This window comes from Myotis myotis, unplaced genomic scaffold (genome assembly GCF_014108235.1).
Source record: "Myotis myotis isolate mMyoMyo1 unplaced genomic scaffold, mMyoMyo1.p scaffold_m19_p_8, whole genome shotgun sequence".
NCBI classification, from domain to species: Eukaryota; Metazoa; Chordata; class Mammalia; order Chiroptera; family Vespertilionidae; genus Myotis; species Myotis myotis.
The window spans coordinates 69,008,176-69,029,229 of NW_023416390.1; the positions used below are offsets into that span (position 1 = coordinate 69,008,176).

The 21,054-nt window shown below is 41.2% G+C and overlaps 1 protein-coding gene across 5 annotated transcripts in view; it reads left to right on the top strand.

Moving 5' to 3' along the window:
- The window catches only part of GTDC1 (glycosyltransferase like domain containing 1), a 313,164-nt gene that overhangs the window by 269,681 nt on the left and 22,429 nt on the right, over window positions 1–21,054 (top strand). For all 5 annotated transcript variants that reach the window (XM_036320158.1, XM_036320157.1, XM_036320156.1 and 2 more), the window contains one exon: window positions 18,421–18,530. In XM_036320158.1, coding sequence (XP_036176051.1) covers window positions 18,421–18,530 — 110 coding nt within the window. The remainder of the gene's footprint in view (window positions 1–18,420; window positions 18,531–21,054) is intronic.

Sequence of the window (21,054 nt, forward strand, 5' to 3'; positions counted from 1 at the left end):
TTCACGATCATTCAGGAGATTTTAAGTTCTCCCTGTTTATCCGTTGAGTAGCATTTCAGTTCGGAGGGTGCAATGGAGCATCAGGGGAGACGGCTTGCTCTCAGTTGGCACATGGCCACGTTGGCATCCTCTGAAAAGAGTATCATCCTGTCTGGCTCTTGGTGATCACCTCACAGAGCTGTGGCGTGGTGCTCAGTTTTGCCATGTGTTGATACGGCTGTGTTCAGGTCAGTGCGGGCCCCTCCGCGTCATGGGATGCCACCGCATGCTGGCTGTCAGGTCGCCTCCTCTCACTGGGGGCCTTTGAAAGTTAGCGCGCTCTCCCATGCTGTTCGGAATCTCAGCAAGCGCAGCAAACTTGCTTTCAGCCCTCCCTGACCCCGGCCCCGCTGCCCGCAGGAGCCCCGCAGCGCCCTGCCGCCCTGGGGTCTGGGAGAAAAGCCAAAGGGCAGGGCCACTCTCCCGTCTCACGGGCTCTCTCCTGCCCGTTTCTCCGGCGGCCAGCCTTGGTCGTCCTCGCATGAGGATCTCTAGTCCCTCCCACTTGCCTCCCGCGGGGCACAGATTTTTTTTTTTTTTTTTTTTTTTTTTTGGCAGGAGGATGGGGGAGAAGGGAGGTGACGGGTAGAGAGGGTGTTGCAAAAAACCAATGTAGGATTATGCTCCGAAACTGCTGTGGAGACCTCATGTTGGAATTGTGTTGTAAAATCAAGAATTAACTATTTGTTCGCCTTTTTGCATTTCTGTTTAATAACCTTACCTTCAGGGCAAGAGAGTACAGACTATCCTTGCCCCCAATGCGGGGGGAGGAGTGGATTTGCAAAGCAAGAAACACCAAGGGAGGAAGTCCATTAAGCACATTGATTAATACTTCAAATATTATCCTTCTACACGTGTATTGATAGGGCTTCTTTGGAGACCCTGCCTCCGAGAGCTCTCAGATAATTGCAGTTCAACATAATAAGTGAAAACCCAAAAGAGGAAGCAACTAATTCTGCCTGGAAACGGCAGGCAACGCTTCGCTGAGGAAGTGAGGCTAATTGAAAGGGGTCCCCGTTAGATACATTACTCCTCGGTTCCCGAGCCACAGAAGTTGCCAGAAAGATCACCGACCCAAGCTGACTGCGCGCCTGTTCTCAGGGCGCTCGGGAGCTGGAGGGCTGCTCTTCCCCGTTCCCTTTGTAACTGACATTGAGGCGCAGATTCTGGCGGACGTGCTCCCCCATGTTTGGGGCTGCACCGGGGCTGGAGCGAAGTTGGAGTGCGGCAGCTTGTGTTCCCCAGCCCTAAATGAGGTCCTAGAAATCTCTGGTTTGGGAGGCCGCTTAAAAGTTTAGCCTCGCTGGCCCTGGCCGTGTTGATCAGTGGTTAGAGCGTCTGCCTGGGGACCAAAGAGTCGCTGGTTTGATTCCTGGTCAAGGGCATGTACCTGGGTTGGGTTTGATCCCCGATTGAAGCATAAACGAAAGACAACAGGTCAATGTTTCTCTCTCTCTCTCACTCTCTTCCCCCCATCCCCATGCTTCCTTTCTCTAGGCATGTCAAGTGAGGATTAAAAACAAAACTAAAAAGCTTACCCTGTTGCAGATGAAATTCTTACTTTCAGGGCCAGCCACCAGTGAATGTCTACCTGGCACCCTTTCTCAAGGTAATTGCTACTCAAGTAGAGACCCGGTATGGCCTCTCCTCCAGCATTTTATATTGAGAACCCAGTGTACAGGTGGAAACAATAAGAGGCATTTATTACTTATCTCTCTCTCCCATAACTGCAACAAAGGTATTAAACCACTCATTTCTTTCTTAGAACTAAATGGTTGAAACCGTACCTCATTTTAATACTTCCAAATCTAGAATGTACTAATATATAATTTAAATAACTGTTGAAAAGTATTAGAAATATAAGAATATAAAACAAAATTGGAATAAGTATTCAAGAAACTATACCGAAAAGTGAAAGTAATTCTTTGCTTCTGCTCATCAGACACACACTATTATCTAGGATATGTATAGACTTTTTCCTGATGAAAATCCTATATAATGAAAGGCTAACAAGCAAATAGACCGGACGGCGGAACAGCTGAACAACTGGTCGCTATGACGTGCACTGACCAACAGGGGGTGTGCGTGGAACACGGCGGGCGTTGGCCACAGCAGGATGGTTGAGCAGGTGAGCAGGGGCGCCAGACAAAGTTGGGGTGCCCGTCACTGTCATCGGAGTAAGCCCCTGGTGGTTACCGAAAATTCTTTGCTCCTGCATGCTGCAGTCCCATCCAGAGCTTGCACCTGCTGCTGGCCCCGGCCCCGCACACACCCACTGCTGGTGCCCCAGCGCCGGCCCTGATTGCTCAGCACCGTCAGTGGGTGCGAGCAGCGGATGCTGGCCCCAATCGCCCCTCAGGGCTTCTCCACCTCCCCCTGCTCCTGAGGGTAGATCGGGGCCAGCAGCCACCTCTTGCACCCACTGCCGGCAATGGCCCCGTTCGCACCCACTGCTGGTGCTGAAGCCACCCCTCACACCCACTGCCAGTGCTGGCCCCACTTGCACCCGTAGCCAGTGCCAGAGCTGCCATTCACACCCGCTGCCGGTGCCCGGCGCCGGTCCCGATCACTGGGCACCATCAGTGGATGCAAGCGACGGCTGTCAGCCTGATTGCCCCTGAGGGCTTCTCCACCTCCCCTGCTCCTGAGGGGCAATCAGGGCAGCAGCTGCAGCTCACACTTGCTGATGGTGCCGGCCCCATTCGCACCCGCTGATGGTGCTGGCCCGAATTGCTCCACACCTTTAGCGGGTGCGAGCGGGACCAGGGCCATCAGTGTGTGGGACTGGTGGTGGCAAGAGTAGGGCTTCCGGCAGACAGGGTACCAGGGGCCATGGTGGGAGGTGCTGGGAGGGGATGCAGAGGAAGGGCCGAGACCCGCCCCTGTGCCTACCACAGCCTCACAGCCCACAGTTTCAGGGTTCACGAATTCATGCCCTGGGCCCCTAGTAGTGTCATAAGTTAATATACATGTAATACTGAATCTTTGGGTAAGTTCTCATTTAGAAAGTATTATACAGATTCCATTTTTTAAAAATACAAATATTGATTGCCATGAAATTTGAGTCCAAAACAGAAGAAACGGAGTTTGTTTTTTAATGTTTACCTTTTTAAAAAGGTTACCTTGATTTTGGGATGTTTATGGGAAACTCAACTTCCAGTGTCATTCTGATTCATGAAAATTAATGAATTATGTAGTCAGAAAAAAATATTTCATGTGCACCAGCCAATGTACTCCTGTAATCCTCCCATAAAAGGTGTTTATCAAACAGACAACTTCTTACAAAAATGCCGTCTCTGTTTTTTAGCAGTTTATCCTCTGCTTCCCAAGACTGACCAGGCACAGGGGAACTGAGCATCTCCAACACACAGCCTTGTGGATGTGTGCAAGGAGGGATTTTTGGCCTTGCACTCAGGCACACCTTTCACCTTGGGGAAGCACCCCCCCCCCCCCGACCCCTTGTCCGTCTGCTCTCTCTGAGAATCCTCCTTCCACTCCCACCTATACAATCGCATGAACTTCATCGTTGGGGCAGCTTTCCACCTCTCGTGTGGTTCATAGTTGCTGATGTCTTTGTCATGGAAGACTACATTTATATTCTATTTCTAGTCCTCCTGTTGGGGGGACTCCCCACCTTCAGTTGTAATTATTATAAGAAGGGGATTTGGAATGATGTTATATTAGTCCTGGGAAGAAAAGATGAGTATCTGAACTACATCCAGAAAGGAAAGACCTATTTGGGTGGTAGTGAGCAGTTGGTCCTGGAATTGATTATTGATGTGAGGGTGACTAGGCTGACTGTGGCATTTGAGAGGATTAGGATACAGTGCTGAGAAGGATAATTCAGTTACAGATGTGCCTGTATACATAAACACAGTCTACTTCAAACCTTATTTTAACTATATGTCATGAAAAACAGCCACCATATAGTGAGTGCTTATTATGTTATTTGCATATGTTATAGTTGCTACTTTAGATGCCTTTATTTATAATTGTTGAGGTAAACATGAGAGGCTGCACCATGGCATATTCTGCTTACCGTAACTGATTGTAAAGTATAGCAAACCTTATTTTTTGTCCAGTGATGGTGGCTAGTAAACTCACTAGAATATTCTTAAATTTCCATTTCTATAAATGAGAAATAAAACAGTGATTCTAATAACAATTATAACAATAATAATAACAGCCATCCTCTGTTACAAATTTTCTGTTTGCCAAGCACTACAAATTGTTTCATATTCGTCATCTCACTTAATCCCCTCAATGGCTCTTTGAACTGAGTGTTATTAGCCAGATGGTTACAGATGAGGGAATTAAATCTCAGACTGGTTTGGTAGTTTGCTCTGGATTACAGTCACTAAATATCAGAACTAGGATTTTAACCCTCTTTTCACTAGGCTCTGTTGTCGATGTAAGCTCTTTTGCTTCATTTATTCTGATAAAACTCGCCTTGAGAACTACAGCCATAAATGAATTGATTAATTATTAGTTTTCAATAAGCATCTTCTGCCCTAGCTGGTTTGGCTCAGTGGATAGAGGATCCGGGTCAGGTTGCGGCTTGATCCCCGGCCCCGGTTGGGGCGCATGCGGGAGGCAGACAATCAATGTGTCTCTCTCACATCACGATGTTTCTCTCTGTCTGTCTCCCTCCTTTCCACTCTCTCCAGAAATCAATGGAAAAATATCCTTGGGTTGAGGATTAATTTTTTAAAAATAGGCATCTTTTCTTTGGGGGGGGGGGGGGGTTTACATACATTTCTGAAGCAAACCAGTGAATGAAAATAATCTCTCACCAATTACACTATATAATATAGTTGACTATCTTTTGTTACTCATTCTTTACCGAAAATAAATTGTTCTGATACCTAACCAACTGGCAGTAGCATATTTAATTAAGACTCTGGTTCCAGAGGCTTCTCATTCCGGAGAACCTTTTCTTAAAATAAATTCATAGCATGTGATGTTATTACAATCTTCGGAATCTTTTACTCTTTTCCCTATGAATAATTAGTCTATCTTTGGTAGCTAATGTGAGTAGGTCTTAATAACTTTAAATAATAAACAAGAAGAGGCTGGAGTTACAAGAGTTGGGACTGAATTTTTTTATATAGTATTGTGAAAAGGATTAAGTAGGATATAGAGATTTATTCCATTTGTAAGAATGTAGTAGAAGAGAAGAAACATATAATTAATACTGTTTATAAAGTGAAAAAAAAGGCAACATATATGACAACGAGAACACATCATTTTGAGCAGGTCTTTCTAGAACAGACATCCCATATTGCGTTCCTCCTTTCCCAGCCATCACCATGGCAATCTGGTGTGCTCAGCAGCTGCTGCTGACTAAGGAGACTGTCTCTTCTGGGAGATCTCTGTCAGCCAACAAACATGGCAGTCTCAGTCAGGTCTAGAAACAAGACAGACAATGTAAAATGGACAGAATTGCAGCATTTCCGCCTCCCCCCACCCCCATTGGAGAGAATTTTTCTGAATCACTCTGTCCATTTCTATTTTTAACATTTTTTAAATCAAAAGGAAGTTTTCGGATGAATTTTTTCTTCTTCGAATTATGATTCTTTCCCATATGATTGAAGTCCTTGTCATTTCTAGATGTGACAAAATCCCCACAACTGAATATGAAAACGTGTTATTAAGAATTGAAATCCATTTAAATGAAAGGTATCTAATCATGCAGACCATGTTTAATTCTCTATTAAAAAAGAAAAAAAACATGATCCTTCATGTCATTTCATAGATGTATTCTACCATAGTTTTAAATATATAACTGTCACTGTTTGGCCATAAGGGGACCATCATTCACTGATTCCAAAGTCATATTTTGAGTGTCCACCAACTTCTGGAGTCAAAGCATTTCTCTGATATTTTGGAGCTTTCAGACTAACAGTAAATAAGAAGTAATGTAGAGCATGCTCATGACATCAGCAGCAGCTTCGGGATGTGGTGCAGTAGTGGCTCAGAGTGAGATGGGGCATCTCAAGGATGGTTGCCAGGGGCAATAAATTCAGAGTCAGTGAAGGAGACAGTGGACACATAGGGACCTCGTGGAGAGGAAGATGTGGTCCAGGGCTCCATGATTGTAGGCACTAGAACTGTGGATTGGAAACAGCAGAGAGAAAGGGAGAGGCTGAGAATGAATGAATCGACACTCATTTGGAGGACTGATAGGGGTGAATGATTGATGGAAATATTGAATGTTGCATAGGGAGGCTTAATTTCTATTCAATGGTTTCAGGTTAATGACATTTCAAAGAAGAGATATATAAGGAAAATCATGTTGAAGAGGATAATGTAACAGTGTTTTGGAAACTGAAGTGACAGAGGAGGAGTGAAGCTCAGTGGTGTTGTCAATGTATGAAGTGATAACATCCTATATAATAAAAATGTAATATGCAAATCGACCAACCAGCCTAATGACTGGTCACTATGATGCGCACTGACCACCAGGGGGCAGACACTCAACGCAGGAGCTGCCCCCTGGTGACCAGTGCACTCCCACAGAAGCCGGGCTCATGGCAGGGCCTCTCCCACCTCCACTGCAGGCGGGAAGTAAGGAGCAAGGGGTACCAGACTGAGAGAACCCCGGACTGCAAGAGGGATGTCTGACTGCCAGCTTAGGCCCAATCCCTGGCAAGCGGACATCCTCCAAGGGGTCCCAGACTGCAAGAGGGCACAGGCTGGACTGAGGGACCCCACCTTAGTGCATAAATCTCATGTACTGGGCTTCTAGTTGTACTATAAAAATGGACTTTATCAAGCCAATATTAAATTACTTCTATTGGATGAAATAGCAAGGTTGGTAATAAGTTGATTGGCAGGACAAATTTGGAAGGAGCCTCCATGTTCAGAAATGTATCTGTTGGGCTTGAGATCCTGGAATACTGAGCGAATAAGGACATGTGGGCACCAGGGAGGAACTTGGCCAGTAGTGTCATATTTGATGAGGGCATCAGTTTAGTTTTAAGTATTATAGATGAGTTGTCATTGGAAGAACCAAGTTAACCTTCTATATATTCATCTGGTTATAAAGATAATAATCAACAGTAAGTGGGAATAAAAAGATTAGATTCATGGGAGATGATGTAGGTTTGGAGTCAACTCGATGTAATAACTTTTTAAGCTATGTGTCAGGCCTGTTCTAGACATGGGGAATACAGGGTAAGAAGAGGCATGAGCTTTCCCTTGTGGTGCAAATTATAGCAGAAGTGAGTATGTACAATTTTGAAAACAGGATAGTTCCAAAAGGAAGGTTCATATTGTAGGAAGGGGGGAAGGGCCTTGGATAGAGATTTGAAGTGGCTACATTTGCTGGATAGGAAGAAAAACAAGAATGGACTAAGTATCTACAAAAGAGAAATTTTAAATAGATCCAGAGACATTGAAGCATGCAACAGACTGAAAAATTTAAGAGGGAAGGGGGGAGAGGTGGGCAGAGATTAACCAAAGAACTTATATGCATATATGCATAACCCATGAAGGCCTGGGAGGGAGGGAGAGCAGGTTGGAGGGGGTCAATGGAGGGGGAAAAGGGGACAGCTGTAATACTTTCAACAATAAAGATAAATAGGAAAATATAATTCTACAAAAGAGAAATTTTGATGTTATAAAGAGAACTAGATGTCAATTTTAGTATTGTTTGAAACATCAAAAAATTAGACACAAATGTCCATTAGTAGAATTTACTTTAAAATTGTGAAATATTATGTAACAATTTAAAATGAAATACCTCTATGCACTGATATGCATAAATGTCTAAAAATGGAACTCCCATTTGACTCAATGATCCCCCTTCTGGGAATATATTCCAAGAAACTAGAAACAGCAATCAGAAAGGATATATGCACCCCTATGTTCATAACAGCACAATGTCCCATAGCTAAGATTTGGAAACAGCCTAAGGGCCCATCAGCAGAGGAGTGGATTAAAAAACTGTGGTATACCTACACAGTAGAATACTATGCTGCGGTAAAAAAAGAAGGAATTCTTTTTTTTTAAAATATATTTTATTGATTTTTTACAGAGAGGAAGGGAGAGAGATAGAGAGTTAGAAACATCGATGAGAGAGAAACATTGATCAGCTGCCTCCTGCACATCCCCTCCTGGGGATGTGCCCGCAACCCAGGTACATGCCCTTGACCGGAATCGAACCTGGGACCCTTGAGTCCGCAGGCCGACGCTCTATCCACTGAGCCAAACCGGTCTGGCAAAAAAGAAGGAATTCTTGCCATTTGCCATAGTATGGATGGAACTGGAGAGCATTATGCTAAGCGAAATAAGCCAGCCAGAGAAAGATAAATATCACATGATCTCACTCATTTGTGGAATATAATGAACAACATAAACTGATGAACGAAAACAGATCCAGAGACAGAAAAGCATGGATCAAACCGTCAAACCTCAGAGGGAAGGTAGGGGAGTGTGGGGGTAAGGGGAAGAGATCAACCAAAGGACTTGTATGCATGCATATAAACCTAACCAATGGACACAGACACCAGGGGGTGAGGGCATGAATGGGGGGTGGGGGGACAATGGGGGGGGATAAGGACACATATGTAATACCTTAATCAATAAAGAAAAACATGTCTGTTACATATTTACTGAAAATGGAATGTGTGGAACGACTGATACTGATCTCCTGTTTATAAAGTAAGGTGGGTTTGTGTAAAAATGCACTCACACAAATATATGTTTGCATATGCATAGAAATAGGTCAAGAAGTCTATTCACCAGACAGTTGTTAGTAGTGGTATCATCTGAAAAATAGTAGAAATACATATATATATATATATATATATATATATATATATATATATATATAATTATTTGTATTTTATTACAATGGGTGTGCTTTTTTTACATTTGAAATTTTTTTTGAAATAATTGTACATTCACATGCATTTGTAAAAAAAAATACAGAGTCCATTTTGAGGCTCTGATGATGCAAATGTTGGTTCTTCTGTTCTTGTCCCACCAGTCCCTGCGGTTCAGTTCTTTTCCATTTTTTATTGTTTTCTATGTTTCTCTCTGTTGTTCATGTTGGATAAATTCAGTTGATCTCATGATCAATGATTCTACTGTCTGAAATATCCTGTCTACTATTGACCCCTTCCAGTTAGGTTTTTGTTGTTGTTGTTCTTGTATTTTTCACTGCTATTATCTTCATCTGATACTTTCATCTGATACTGAAATTGAGCACTTTAAAACCTGAATATAAGCTTCCTGGCAGTGAGCGTAAAACAGGAAACAAGAATTACACGCCTTCCTCTCTGAAGAAGCAACAGTTCTCAGGGACAGCAGAGAGTTTCCTAGTTTCCTCGAGGGGTAGCTCTCGGGATAACTAGCAAGCGGTTTTGAATGTATTTCTATATATCCCTTGGAGGGAAATAATATAATCCAAAAGAAAATCTAAATGATTAGTTGGTTGCAAATTACAGCCCCAATCACCACAGTCAACAGGGAGATTATTACAGAGGGAAATGGAAAGACAGTAATGCACTGGGGAGAGGAAAGAGTTTTCAAAGAACCTCCCAGATCTGAGAGGAAGTAATTACATTATGATGATTTAAAATATGTGGAATGGTGGCTGCTGCTGAAGTAACATCTCAAGGGTGGGGAAGACCCAATTCATCTTGATTAAGACACTTCATGGCCTACCAGTTCTCTCAGGCATGGATGTCTGCAGCTTCCTGGCCAGAGTTGCAGAGGAAGCGAGCTCATTGGCAAGTCAGACAGCTGAATGAAATTACTGTGGACAGTGTCCAGGGAGAGTAGAAATCATTGTTGAAGAGAATCTGCCTGGGGGGTCTGAGTTTTAGCAATGGGGGGATTTAAAAAGAAATCATATTATGATACCTAATGGGGAAAAATAATTTGTTGAATATGGTTTTTCTGGGTGGCCTTCTGATGGAATAAGTGGGAAGATTTAACTGGGGAGGAGGTCAGTGGGTTACAGTTTGAATACACTACTTGGAAACCAAGCAAGGATCCTTCTAAGAAAGTTGAGTGTAGACAGTGATGTCCAAAGTTGGAGAAACCATAAAATACATGAGAGTGAATGGTGCAGGGGTGGGGATTGCTGTTGTTGAGAGTACTCTCATCCAAGAGAATGGACAAATGGGAGAATGGGGGCACAGTAGAGAAAACATAGGCGATAAGAAAAGAGGGACATAGCTACTGTTCTAAGATGAAGTGAGCTGTTAAAAGTCACCTAGAAATAGTACATCATTGGAACTGTTGTTGTCAATAGATGTGGTCAGGTAAAAGGATTAACTTTAAAATGCCAAATCTATAAATGAAGAAAACGTGGAATAGGAACAGGCTTTAGTAAGAAAACTGAATATGAGAACACGGATCTCTCATGGAGAAGCAAGGTAGAAAATATGGAGCGCTAATAGACTGAATTGTGAAAGGCAGCCCTCCCTCTGCTATTAAAAGGAAAGTTGAGAATGTGAATATGTAGATGGCACAAAACCCTGATATGCATAAATTAAAATTTTATTTTTCTATAACTTAATTTCTCTGCAATGGACCATTTCAATATGGTGCTAGAAAGTTCTGTCTTCCATTTTCCTGGTCCCCATTCCTTATAGGCTGCTGACGAGGGATCGCTTGTACTGTCTGCCTGCTGCTCTGGGATTCTTTCATGACATTCACAGAAATTGTGGTTCCACTTTTATGCCTACCACGTCTTGGGAATCTCTTACAGATGTCCTCAGTACGGTCTGCCTAGGTACCTACAATCAGACGTTCACTCTCTGGAGTCCTGGTTCTTCCCCAGGCTTCTAACCCAGGAAGCATAGTGCATGGCCTCTGGGATTCTCAGAGTGCTGTTCTCACCTCTCCTCCATTGGTCCTTCATGTTTCTTATCGAGACATGAAATAGTGACACAGGGTGGGAGGGGGTATGCTATAGTCTCCTGGCATTTTTCTTAAATACTTGTACCTAATCTGAAATCCTCACCATTTCTACAAAGGTTTTTGCTTCTGTGATCAAATAGAATACTGCCCCTCTTTTGGAGGGGCTTTTTCCCATGCCTTCCCTAAAGCAATGAACATAAAACATCTTAGCAACTTGAATGTGTTGGAGTGAGAGGAGAGGGTGGAACAAATTGGTTAAATTTCTAAAATATTAAAATACCACAAATATCAAAGATAAAAAGAATGAGAGAAGCCAGAGTGGATAGTCTTGGTCAACTGTAAGTAAATGATCGCAGGGAGGGCTAGTAGGGTTCAAGAAAGAGAGGCACTGATGGGGGTGGGAAGGGAAGTTGAGAAGTTGGTGGTTAATAAGACTATTGGCTAAAGTCTACTTGAAGCCCCATTTAGAAGCAGAAGCAGCACATGTGGAGGAAAACCAAAATTATTGCTATGTCAGGCATGGAGAGGAGACTGACAAGTTCATGGCCCTAGAAAGGATAGTGGAGAAATAAATGATAACAACTAACCCAAGGGGGTAAATAGAAGTCTTATGTTTTTGAGGGAGGAACACATCGCTGATTTTGGAAGTAAAGCAGAACTTCATAATGAGGAATTAAGATGCAGGTTAGCAGAGTATTATAAAGATAAAGAAGTTAGAAACCATGGCATTGGAGAGTTCATAATTCCATATTACTTTTTCATATTCTTATTGTCATCTCTTATCTAATGAGTTTTAACCTCCCATAATGAGAACCTAAGGTATGTTCATACTTGATGGTCTGGAAATTAAACCATGGCCTGTAGGTACCAACTCTTTTTATTATTACACTAGAGGCCCTGTGCACAAAAATTTGTGCACTGGGGGGGGGGGGGGGTCCCCTTTGCCCGGCCTGCGCCCATTCACAGTCCAGGACCCCTTGGGGGATGTCCACATGTCGACTTAGGCCCACTCCCCGGGGATCAGGCCTAATCTGGCAGACAGGGAGCCCTCGGGGGATGTCTGACTAAAGGCTTAGGCCCCCAAGGGATCAGGTCTAAACCATTAGTTGGACATTCTTAATGCTGCCACGGAGGTGGGAGAGGCTTCTGCCACCACCACTGCGCTGGCCAGCCATGAGCCAGCTTCTGGCTGAGTGGCACTCCCCATATGGAAGTGCACTGACCACCAGAGGGCAGCTCCTGCATTGAGCATCTGCCCCTGGTGGCCAGTGCACATCATAGCAACTGGTCATTCTGCCGTTCAATGAATGTGCATATTAGCGTTTTATTATTATTATATAGGATATCCCTATTTCCTCCCTTTTGCCCCCTCTACCCAGCTCTTGCCCCCCACTTCTCTCTGGCCATCACCATACTGTTGTCTGTGTCCATGGGTTGTGCATATATTTTCTTTGGCTAATCCCTTCTTTAAATTCACATCTTTAAATTTTTATTTTCAGATAAGTGCTTATAATGGCACTATTATATATTTTCTATTATATCATTTATAATTAAGATATTTTTTAATTGAACCCTTGTAAATTTTAGCACAATTTAATAAGTTATGCTAGAAGCAATTAGGAGATTTTTCATGTAATGCGGATACATTTCAATTAATATTTTATTAATTTTTAATTTTTTAATATTTTAATTTGAAATAATCTCATACATGTAAAAAGAACTATAAAATACTACAGCATATTATATGTACCCTTCACCCAATTTCTTAGGTGTTAATAACTTAAACATAACCATTATACAACTAAAAAAATTTGGAATATATTTTTCTTATAATCTCTTTAATGTTACTTAATCCATTTACTTTGTTTTTGTTAATCTTCACCCAAGGTTATTTTTCCATTGAATTTTAGAGGGAGTGAAGGGAAAGGGAGAGACACATTGATTGGTTGCCTCCTACACATGCTTTGATAGTGACTGGAGATCAAGCCAGCAACTGAGGTACATGCCCTTGACTGGAATCTAATCTGGGACCCTTCAGTCCACGGGCTAATGCTCTATCCACTGAGCAAAACAGGCTGCAGCTTAATTCATTTACTTTTAATCTGTATGTGTCTTTATATTTAAAGTGGATTTTGTTTTTGATTCACCCTCATAATCTGTCTTTTAATTGGTGCATTTATGCCACTGACTTTCAGAATGCTTACTGATAGAGTTACTACCATATCAGGCGACTTCTGGGTCTTCTGGGACCGGCGTGCCTTGCCGCCCGGGACCGGACCAGGTCCCCGGCAGCAAGGCAGGCCGGCTTCTGGGTCTTCTGGAGCGGCAAGGCAGGCCAGCTTCTGGGTCTTCTGGGGCTGGCCTGCCCTGCCCTGGATGGCAGCGCGCTGGTGGCTCGCACTGTCCCGCCCTGCCTGCAGTATACAAATTAGCTACCATCTTTGTTGGCGGTTAATTTGCATATCACGCTGATTAGCCAATGGGAGGCATAGCGAAGGTATGGTCAATTACCATGTTTGTCTATTATTAGATAGGATGTTGAAAGAAAAAAGTCAAAAGCTGTATAGAAGAAAGAATATGACTTCGGAGTCATAAGACATAATTTCAAATGCAGACTTGAATTCTTCTATGTGATCTTGGATAAACAAGAAATTTATTTGGATGACCCTTGGTTGAGAGGCTTAAGTAATATTAGGATCAGATGCCTGACATGGAATCCTGAACATAGTAAGAGACCTATAAATATAATTCATTTTTCTGACATCTTTATTTGTTCAACAGATATTTTAAAGCAGCTACGTTTATGCCCTAGATAATGTATTAGTCAGTATGGGCCACATTGCCTTGCTGTAATGAAGACCCCCCCAAAAAAAATCTCAGTTGCTTAAACACAACAAAAGTTTACTTCTTTCACTAACTCAAAGCCTGCTGCATGTATATGTAGTTTTATGGGGCACCTCTCCTCTATGTATCAATCCAGACCACCTCATTCTCTGAAGCTAACCATCTTAGGTTAAAACAAGACTTCTGTAAGGATCCCTGCAGCAGAGAAAGCTATGCAGAACTGCTCTTAGATGTTTCCAACTAGAAGTGACACACATCAATGGGCTTGCAACCCATTGGTCAGAACTGGTCCTGTAGCCTCCTCTCCTTCAAGGGGATAAATGTGCAATCTGTGTGCTGAAAATGAGAAAAGAACCAGGTATTGATGAACACAAGCAGTGTCAGCCACTACTTGGCAAGCCACTGGGTGCTTAGTAATGAACAAAACAGACATCATTTATCTTTCTCTCATGGAGCTCTCAATGCAGTGACATGCTGCTAGCAAGGCTACAGCATCTCTATGGAGCCAGGTTTCTACCCAGGCAAGGCAAGGAACTCGATCAAAGAGATTGCATTCAATAAGTGTAAAGTCATGTGGGGAAATAGGAACGGGGAACCCTTGAGTGTAAGTGACGAGTATGGCGAACTTAGCAATCCTCAATAAATATTTACTCAATGAATGTTAAGTGTGGACTAGGAAGAAATTTAGCTCTAAAAAACTAAATGGGAAAGCAACAGAGAGAGAACAGATATAGGAGAAAAAACACATGGGAACAGTTTATGCTTTTCAAATGTTCTGAATAATATTTGGGAATAAAAGCTGTTCCTGCTATATCTGCTGCTTCCAGTAGCCTGAAATATTTCCATGCTGGTCTCCGCTGCCATAGTCGGGCTGAGGAAGAATGAGTCCCAGCCAGACTGTTTCATTCTTACGACTCAAGAATGTAGGGATTGTGGGGAAGCTTGGACCCTGACTCACCTTCTAGAATATTTTATGATGAATCAGGTTTGCTCAATGGGCAGCTGTCATGTAGAGGGGTCACAGGAAATGAGGAATTATGCTACTGTAAACACTGAAAATGTTAACAGAGCTAAGCACAAATCCTGTGAATACCATTTTATGGCAGAATGTTAGAGGTGGTTCCTTAAAATATTAAAATGATTTATATTTTTTAAAGTTTGTTAAAAATAATAGAAAGCATGTGAAAAAAAGAAACATGTATAATGCAGTGCTTAGAGATAATCCTTGTTAATATTTTAGTACAGTTCATTCCAAACTTTCTTCTAGGCACATACATTCATCGTATAAAACAGAACATATAACAAATACTATGTCACTGCCCTTTTACTTAACAGCCTTATCATCTCATTGGGTTGTTTAGAGATGGCCACCATGATAAACAATGCTGTTATGAAGGTACTCTGGCTGAATTTCTGTGTACCTCTTTAATTATTTCATAGGGTAATTTTTCTAAATTGGAATTACTGGGGCAAAAATTATATATATTTTAAGACTTAATTATGTACATTACCGAATTGCCCTCTAAAATATCATTTCAATTTACATTCCTACCAGCAATGGATGAGAGCGGAAGAGTGTTTAGGGAGCATGGACGTCTCCAGGGGATTGAATATATTGTGAATGTGTGTTTAATCTTGACAGCTATTGACAGACAGGGCCACTCATCTTATGTTTAATGCTATGTGCTAAAATCATGAGAGTTTCACATTAGACTTCTTAGAAAGGACATCAAGACAGACACATATTCTGCTGAATGGGTTCATTAGTGTCACGGTGCTGGCATAAGATCCATGGACGGCCCATTGGGTATCTGGAATGAGTGCCTTTTTGGACAAAAAAATTCTGAGCTCTGCCACTGCTATGTCCATGCCTGGGTGTATGGCTGTGGCTAAATATCTGTGTGCATCTTTAATAATTGTCTAAATATTAGGCAATTTTCCACTTTCTAAAGAGAAAAATCCAGAAAAAAATGTCCGCTAAATTGACTATGGGACATAGAAGAAATAGTCGTGTGTCTACCTGTGTTAAGTAATCTACTAATTTATACATAAATAATACTTCAAAGCACAAAACATGTAGCATATTTTTAGAAGTATTGCTCTTTTCCCACCCTTATAGTTCATCAAGCCATTTTAGTCCAATACCACCTCCAAAGGCTTCTTGACCTCAGAAAAGTGCCACCTTTTCAGGCAGCGGGCATGTCCCCATCCCCTGCCATCTGGAATTCAGTCTGAGTGGTGTGAGGTGCAAGACTTGTGAAACTGTATGATGCCAGCACTGGAAATCTCCCGAACTATAAACACCCGCTTGCTACTCATGGTCTTCTTAACCACTATGATTAAACAATTTGAATGTTGACGTTATCGGTATCACCTCTCCTCCCCCTTTCGCCAGCCTCCACCAATTACATGTTTTTGACAGCATCCAACTCTTCGAATTGTTAGGTGATGTCCCCACAAATAATCCCTAGCCCAGTGCAGTATCAAATTCCTTTGCTTCCTTTTTCACCAGGGATTCACTGCTCATCCAGAATGCTCATCAGTGGACACTGTTTCCGGTTAATGCAGCTTCCCTAAACAGAACTGGGTTCAAAATAATTGAGAGAGTGCCTGGTATTATGAGAAACTTTATAAGAACTTTAGTATAACATGCTTCTTTTTCTCAGGGATAATTTTGGGTAAGAAAAAAATCTCACCTTACATTCGTCCTTACAGTGTAATCAAAAAAGGAGGAGATTCATACAAATCTCTTTTGTGTTCTTATGCAAAGTGACTATTGAATATGAAAGCTTTTGTTCACCAATAAAAATTACCTTAAAAGTACAGTAGGATTGTCATGCATTTATCTCTTATTAAAACACTGAAAATAGAGATTTATAAAGCCTGCCTCTTTGAAAGCACATTGGAATCTTTTAAGAACTATAGCTTCTACCCAACTAAACCTCCTCTCAACCCCAAACCACAGCTACATTTACTTTAATACAAAACAAACAAACAAAACACCAGCAGGAAATATTTAGAATAAATACTCTCTTGGGGATCCATAGCCAAAATTTTTGGAACTCAAAATAAAAAATTTAGAGAAGCTAAGTGGCTAAATGTCCCTATAGTGTTACTCCCTCTTTAAGATATATTATGTTGTATTGTTTCCATTCTTTTCATCTAAGTATTTCCAAAAGAATCAAACTAAAAGAACACATTACAGATTAAGTGGCAGCTATTTGATTGGTATGGGTGGAGGTAGCAAGTGGTGTACTCTTTGCTCTCGAACTGTTTGGGGTCTTTTTGTTGCCTGCAGCAGTAGTGTGTGTATTTGAGAACTATCCCAAAACTTCCCCATGGTACATGTATGTAACCCGCATTATCTTAAAAAGACAAGAGCACTTTGCCACTGCATTCTTTATTATATGCAGTAAGTCAAACTGAGCAATATAGAGCTTAAAATAACTTGTTACTGAATTCTGATCCTGTAAGAATTTACAATTGCATGAGATTAGAAATGCCATTTTTAAATGTTATTCAGAAGATGCATTTGTTTTAATTCTTGATACTGAAAATATTGACTGAATTGTGAATTAACATATTTAGGTTTGCAGATGTCATTTTTCATGAGATTTCTTAAATGATGTAATTTTCATATTTTATATCTCAGTTTGATCAATTTACAGATTTATTTTTACATAATTAGTTGGTAAATGAGAAATTCAATTGCTGATATATAACTATTTCTCTGTGATATAGAAAATAAATTAAAATTCTGAATTATAAATAAAAAACAAATATTTTGAAGACATCTGGTCCACATCTGTGTGAAATAAGATAATTTAAAACAGTGTAATTAAATGCAAGAAATACTAGAATATTCACACCTTAGAATGTAAAAAATAACTCACTTCATTTTAATATGATTTCTTAAATTGTTGGGTTTTTTTTATTTTAGTGTCCTTTAGTCTCTCATTCTGTCATTGCAATGAAGACTGACAAGCTAAACAAACAAAAATAAGCCATGTTTTTTAAAGCCTGTATGAAATGAAAGAATTATATGTCAACTCACCTCCACTCCTAAGTTAATATCAGTGGACTTAGACTCAGGCCAACCCCTTTTGATGTATTTATAATTCTCCATTCAGTTATTTGAAATAGAGATTGGTGAGAGAGTCTGTAGTCTCACTTCCTAAATCATGTATTCCTTGTGGACACCAAGGGCTCAGCGACTGCGAGGGGAAGGTATTCACACTCATGGAAATGGCAAGCATCTTTGGTACATCCTCATGATCAGCAGAGCCATCCTTTGAAGACGGGTCTTTTCTTCTTAAAACCTGTGTTAAGTGGGAAATTAATCATTTTAGGGGAGAGGAAACTACACTAGCCTTTCTATAATCTAACAAAAAAATGCGAAAAACATGATAGACTTTTCCTTTAATAAAAGGCTGCAGACCCTTAAAATTCAATAGGACTGGGTGTTGATACATGGCAAATAATATTTATGAAAAAATTCAGTGTTGATGCGACAATATAAGGTGATGGGGGAAATCTCTGCTTGGACACCAGAGACTCTCCTAACAATGGACCATGAAAGGAACTGATACTGTGAGAAGTGAAAATGCTTTTCCTAACGCAGACCCTATGGTATCACAAGTTATATTTTGTGTTTATTTCCAGGGAGCATGATAAAGATCCCGAGAGTTTTTTTAAGGTATTAATGCACCTTAAGGACTTAGGACTCAATTTCCACGTATCCGTCCTTGGAGAAACCTTCACAGATGTTCCAGGTATCTATTTTGAATTTTCTCGTGTGTATTTTTATAGATGGCATAAGCACTACAGATTACATATTAACTTCCATGTTTCCCTTTGTTAGAATAATCAAGATGAGCACTGTTAACCAAAAGATTATACAATGGCATTAAAGTGGGATTCAATTAAAAAAAATACTTAAGTAAGCATTCTTTGACTTAAGTCAAGAACGTGAAGTCATCTCTTTTATCAGATATAGTTTATACAATGCAGCTAGATGTAAGTACAATATATTGCTTTAGGCATCTTCACACTTAAGGAAAGTGGAAATTTGTAATTGGATATACAACCTCTCACCTCTGGGATCATTGGCTTGAATCCTACTCACGTGGTGATGGCTGAAATGTATTACCATCTGTTAGGTGGCCTATGTAAAGCATTTTGGCGTCAAACGTGTAATGTAGAGTAGGCCACAGCCCATATTATTGTTGTCATTGGTCCATACGTATTTATTGAACTTGAGAAAATTAGCAAAAATCCTAAGCACTTAAGTATTTGTGTTTTTTAAGCTTTGGATGTTCAGCATTTTTTAACTCCAAATAGACAGATAACTAAAGTTCAGAAATGACCTTTACCATGGAGCATTATAACTCTTAAAGACCACTTAAGGTTTACTCTCACTTAGTAGTACTTCTCATTCTGATTCAATGCTAAGAACTACACCCAGCCTGTATGTCCCTAGCCTCATCTGATATGGCTCATCTTATGCCCTCTGGGCTTGTGGAGACCAATCTTCCTTCTGTTCCTCTAAGGCCCCTGGCTTCCTTAGACCTTTGGGCATTTGCCTGTTTGTTTCTATGTTATCCTTTTGCTCTTAGCTCAGGGGCATTTTCTTTTAATATGAAGCTTTATCATAGTCTCATGGAACCTATACTTCTACTTCATGGCGCTTACCTCAGTTTCTAATCTTACAATTATGTGTAAATGTTTATCTCACCCCTCCCCACCCCACCCCCCGACCCCCCCACACACACTATGTAGGTGCTTCAAGGTCCAGGATTATGTCTGTCTTGTTCTTTGCTATACCCCAAACCAAGTGCAGTGTCTGGCACAGCTCTGGAACTCAATGAATATTTGTTGGGTAAATGCATAAAAATAATGTAAACTTCCTGCCCTCAAGCAATTATTTTTGTTCAGGAAGGAACACTTGTGCATAGCACAAGAAACAGAGAGTTAAATGCAAAATTATATAATTACTAGAGGTCTGAGGCACAAAATTCATGCAAGAGAAGGCCTTCCTTCCCCCAGCTGCCAGCACTGGCTTCCCCCTGGCACTGGGTCCCGGGCTTCCCTTGCAGCCCCAGCTTTGTCCAGAAGGTCATCTGGAAGGACATCTGGTCTAATTAGCATATTATGCTTTTATTATTATAGATATGTTAGTACTGACATATGTGGTTTAGAATGAGTTGTTAGTTGAATAGCCAAGAGATTAGGATATTTCAAAAGTGGAAACAACCTAGGCAAAGTATATAGAAGCAAGCATTTTAGATACTGTATGAGAGAATAATTTTAGTGATTAGTGCTATGAGGTCACTAATCTAAGTAGAATAGGAGATTCAGCACACAAACCTAAATAAGTAAGTATTATGCTAAGCGAAATAAGCCAGTCAGAGAAAGACAAGTATCACATCATCACACTCATATGGAATCTAATGAACAAAATAAACCGATGGACAAAATAGATCCAGAGACATAGAAGCATAGAACAGACTGCAGAATCTCAGAGGGAAGGTGGGGGTAGCTGAGTAGGAAGAGATCAACCAAGGAACTTGTATTCATAATCCGTGGACACAGACAATAGGGTGATGAAGGCCTGGGGTAGGAGGCAGGCTGAAAGAGATCAATGGGGGAGGGGGGGGAGATAGGGGGCATATAATACTTTAAACAGTAAAGATTTATATAAGACTTAAGAAAATTTATATATAAGTAATGTGTGCCTTACATAGGTAGGGTAGGGTCTATGTAGGGAGGATCTTAATAACCCAAGTAGATTAGGTAAAGATAAAAAAATAAGATCTTGAACAGGGAAGAAGTATGATGGAACTTGTGTTTTAGCAAAGTCTGTCTTGCAGTGCCATTCAGGCAGAATCGCAGTAAGACTCACCAGTAGTCATCCACGTGTGACTCTGTGAGGTAGTGGCTGATAGATTAGTGAGCCCACTGTGTGAGAGAGACACTCAAGGAAAACACAGAAAATAATTTGGTTGATGCGTGGCTGTAAAGAAAGAAGGAAGAAACAAGCAGCCCATTTGCAGCACAGCTGAGTTCAGTTTTACTTGTGTCAGTTGATGAGTTAGGTGGCTGGAGGATGTCCCTTTGCTGAAGTCTCCTGGGCCAGTTCTATGGAGAGTTTGTAGGCTCCTACCACAAACAAGAGTAGGATTTTACTCAAAGGGCTGTGTTCTTGGCCTCACTGTCTCCCCTCGTACATTAGCATTGAGTTATTTAGAGCAGCACGAAGGACTGAAAGTGAGGTGGGGAGCAGTGAAGGGCCCAAGT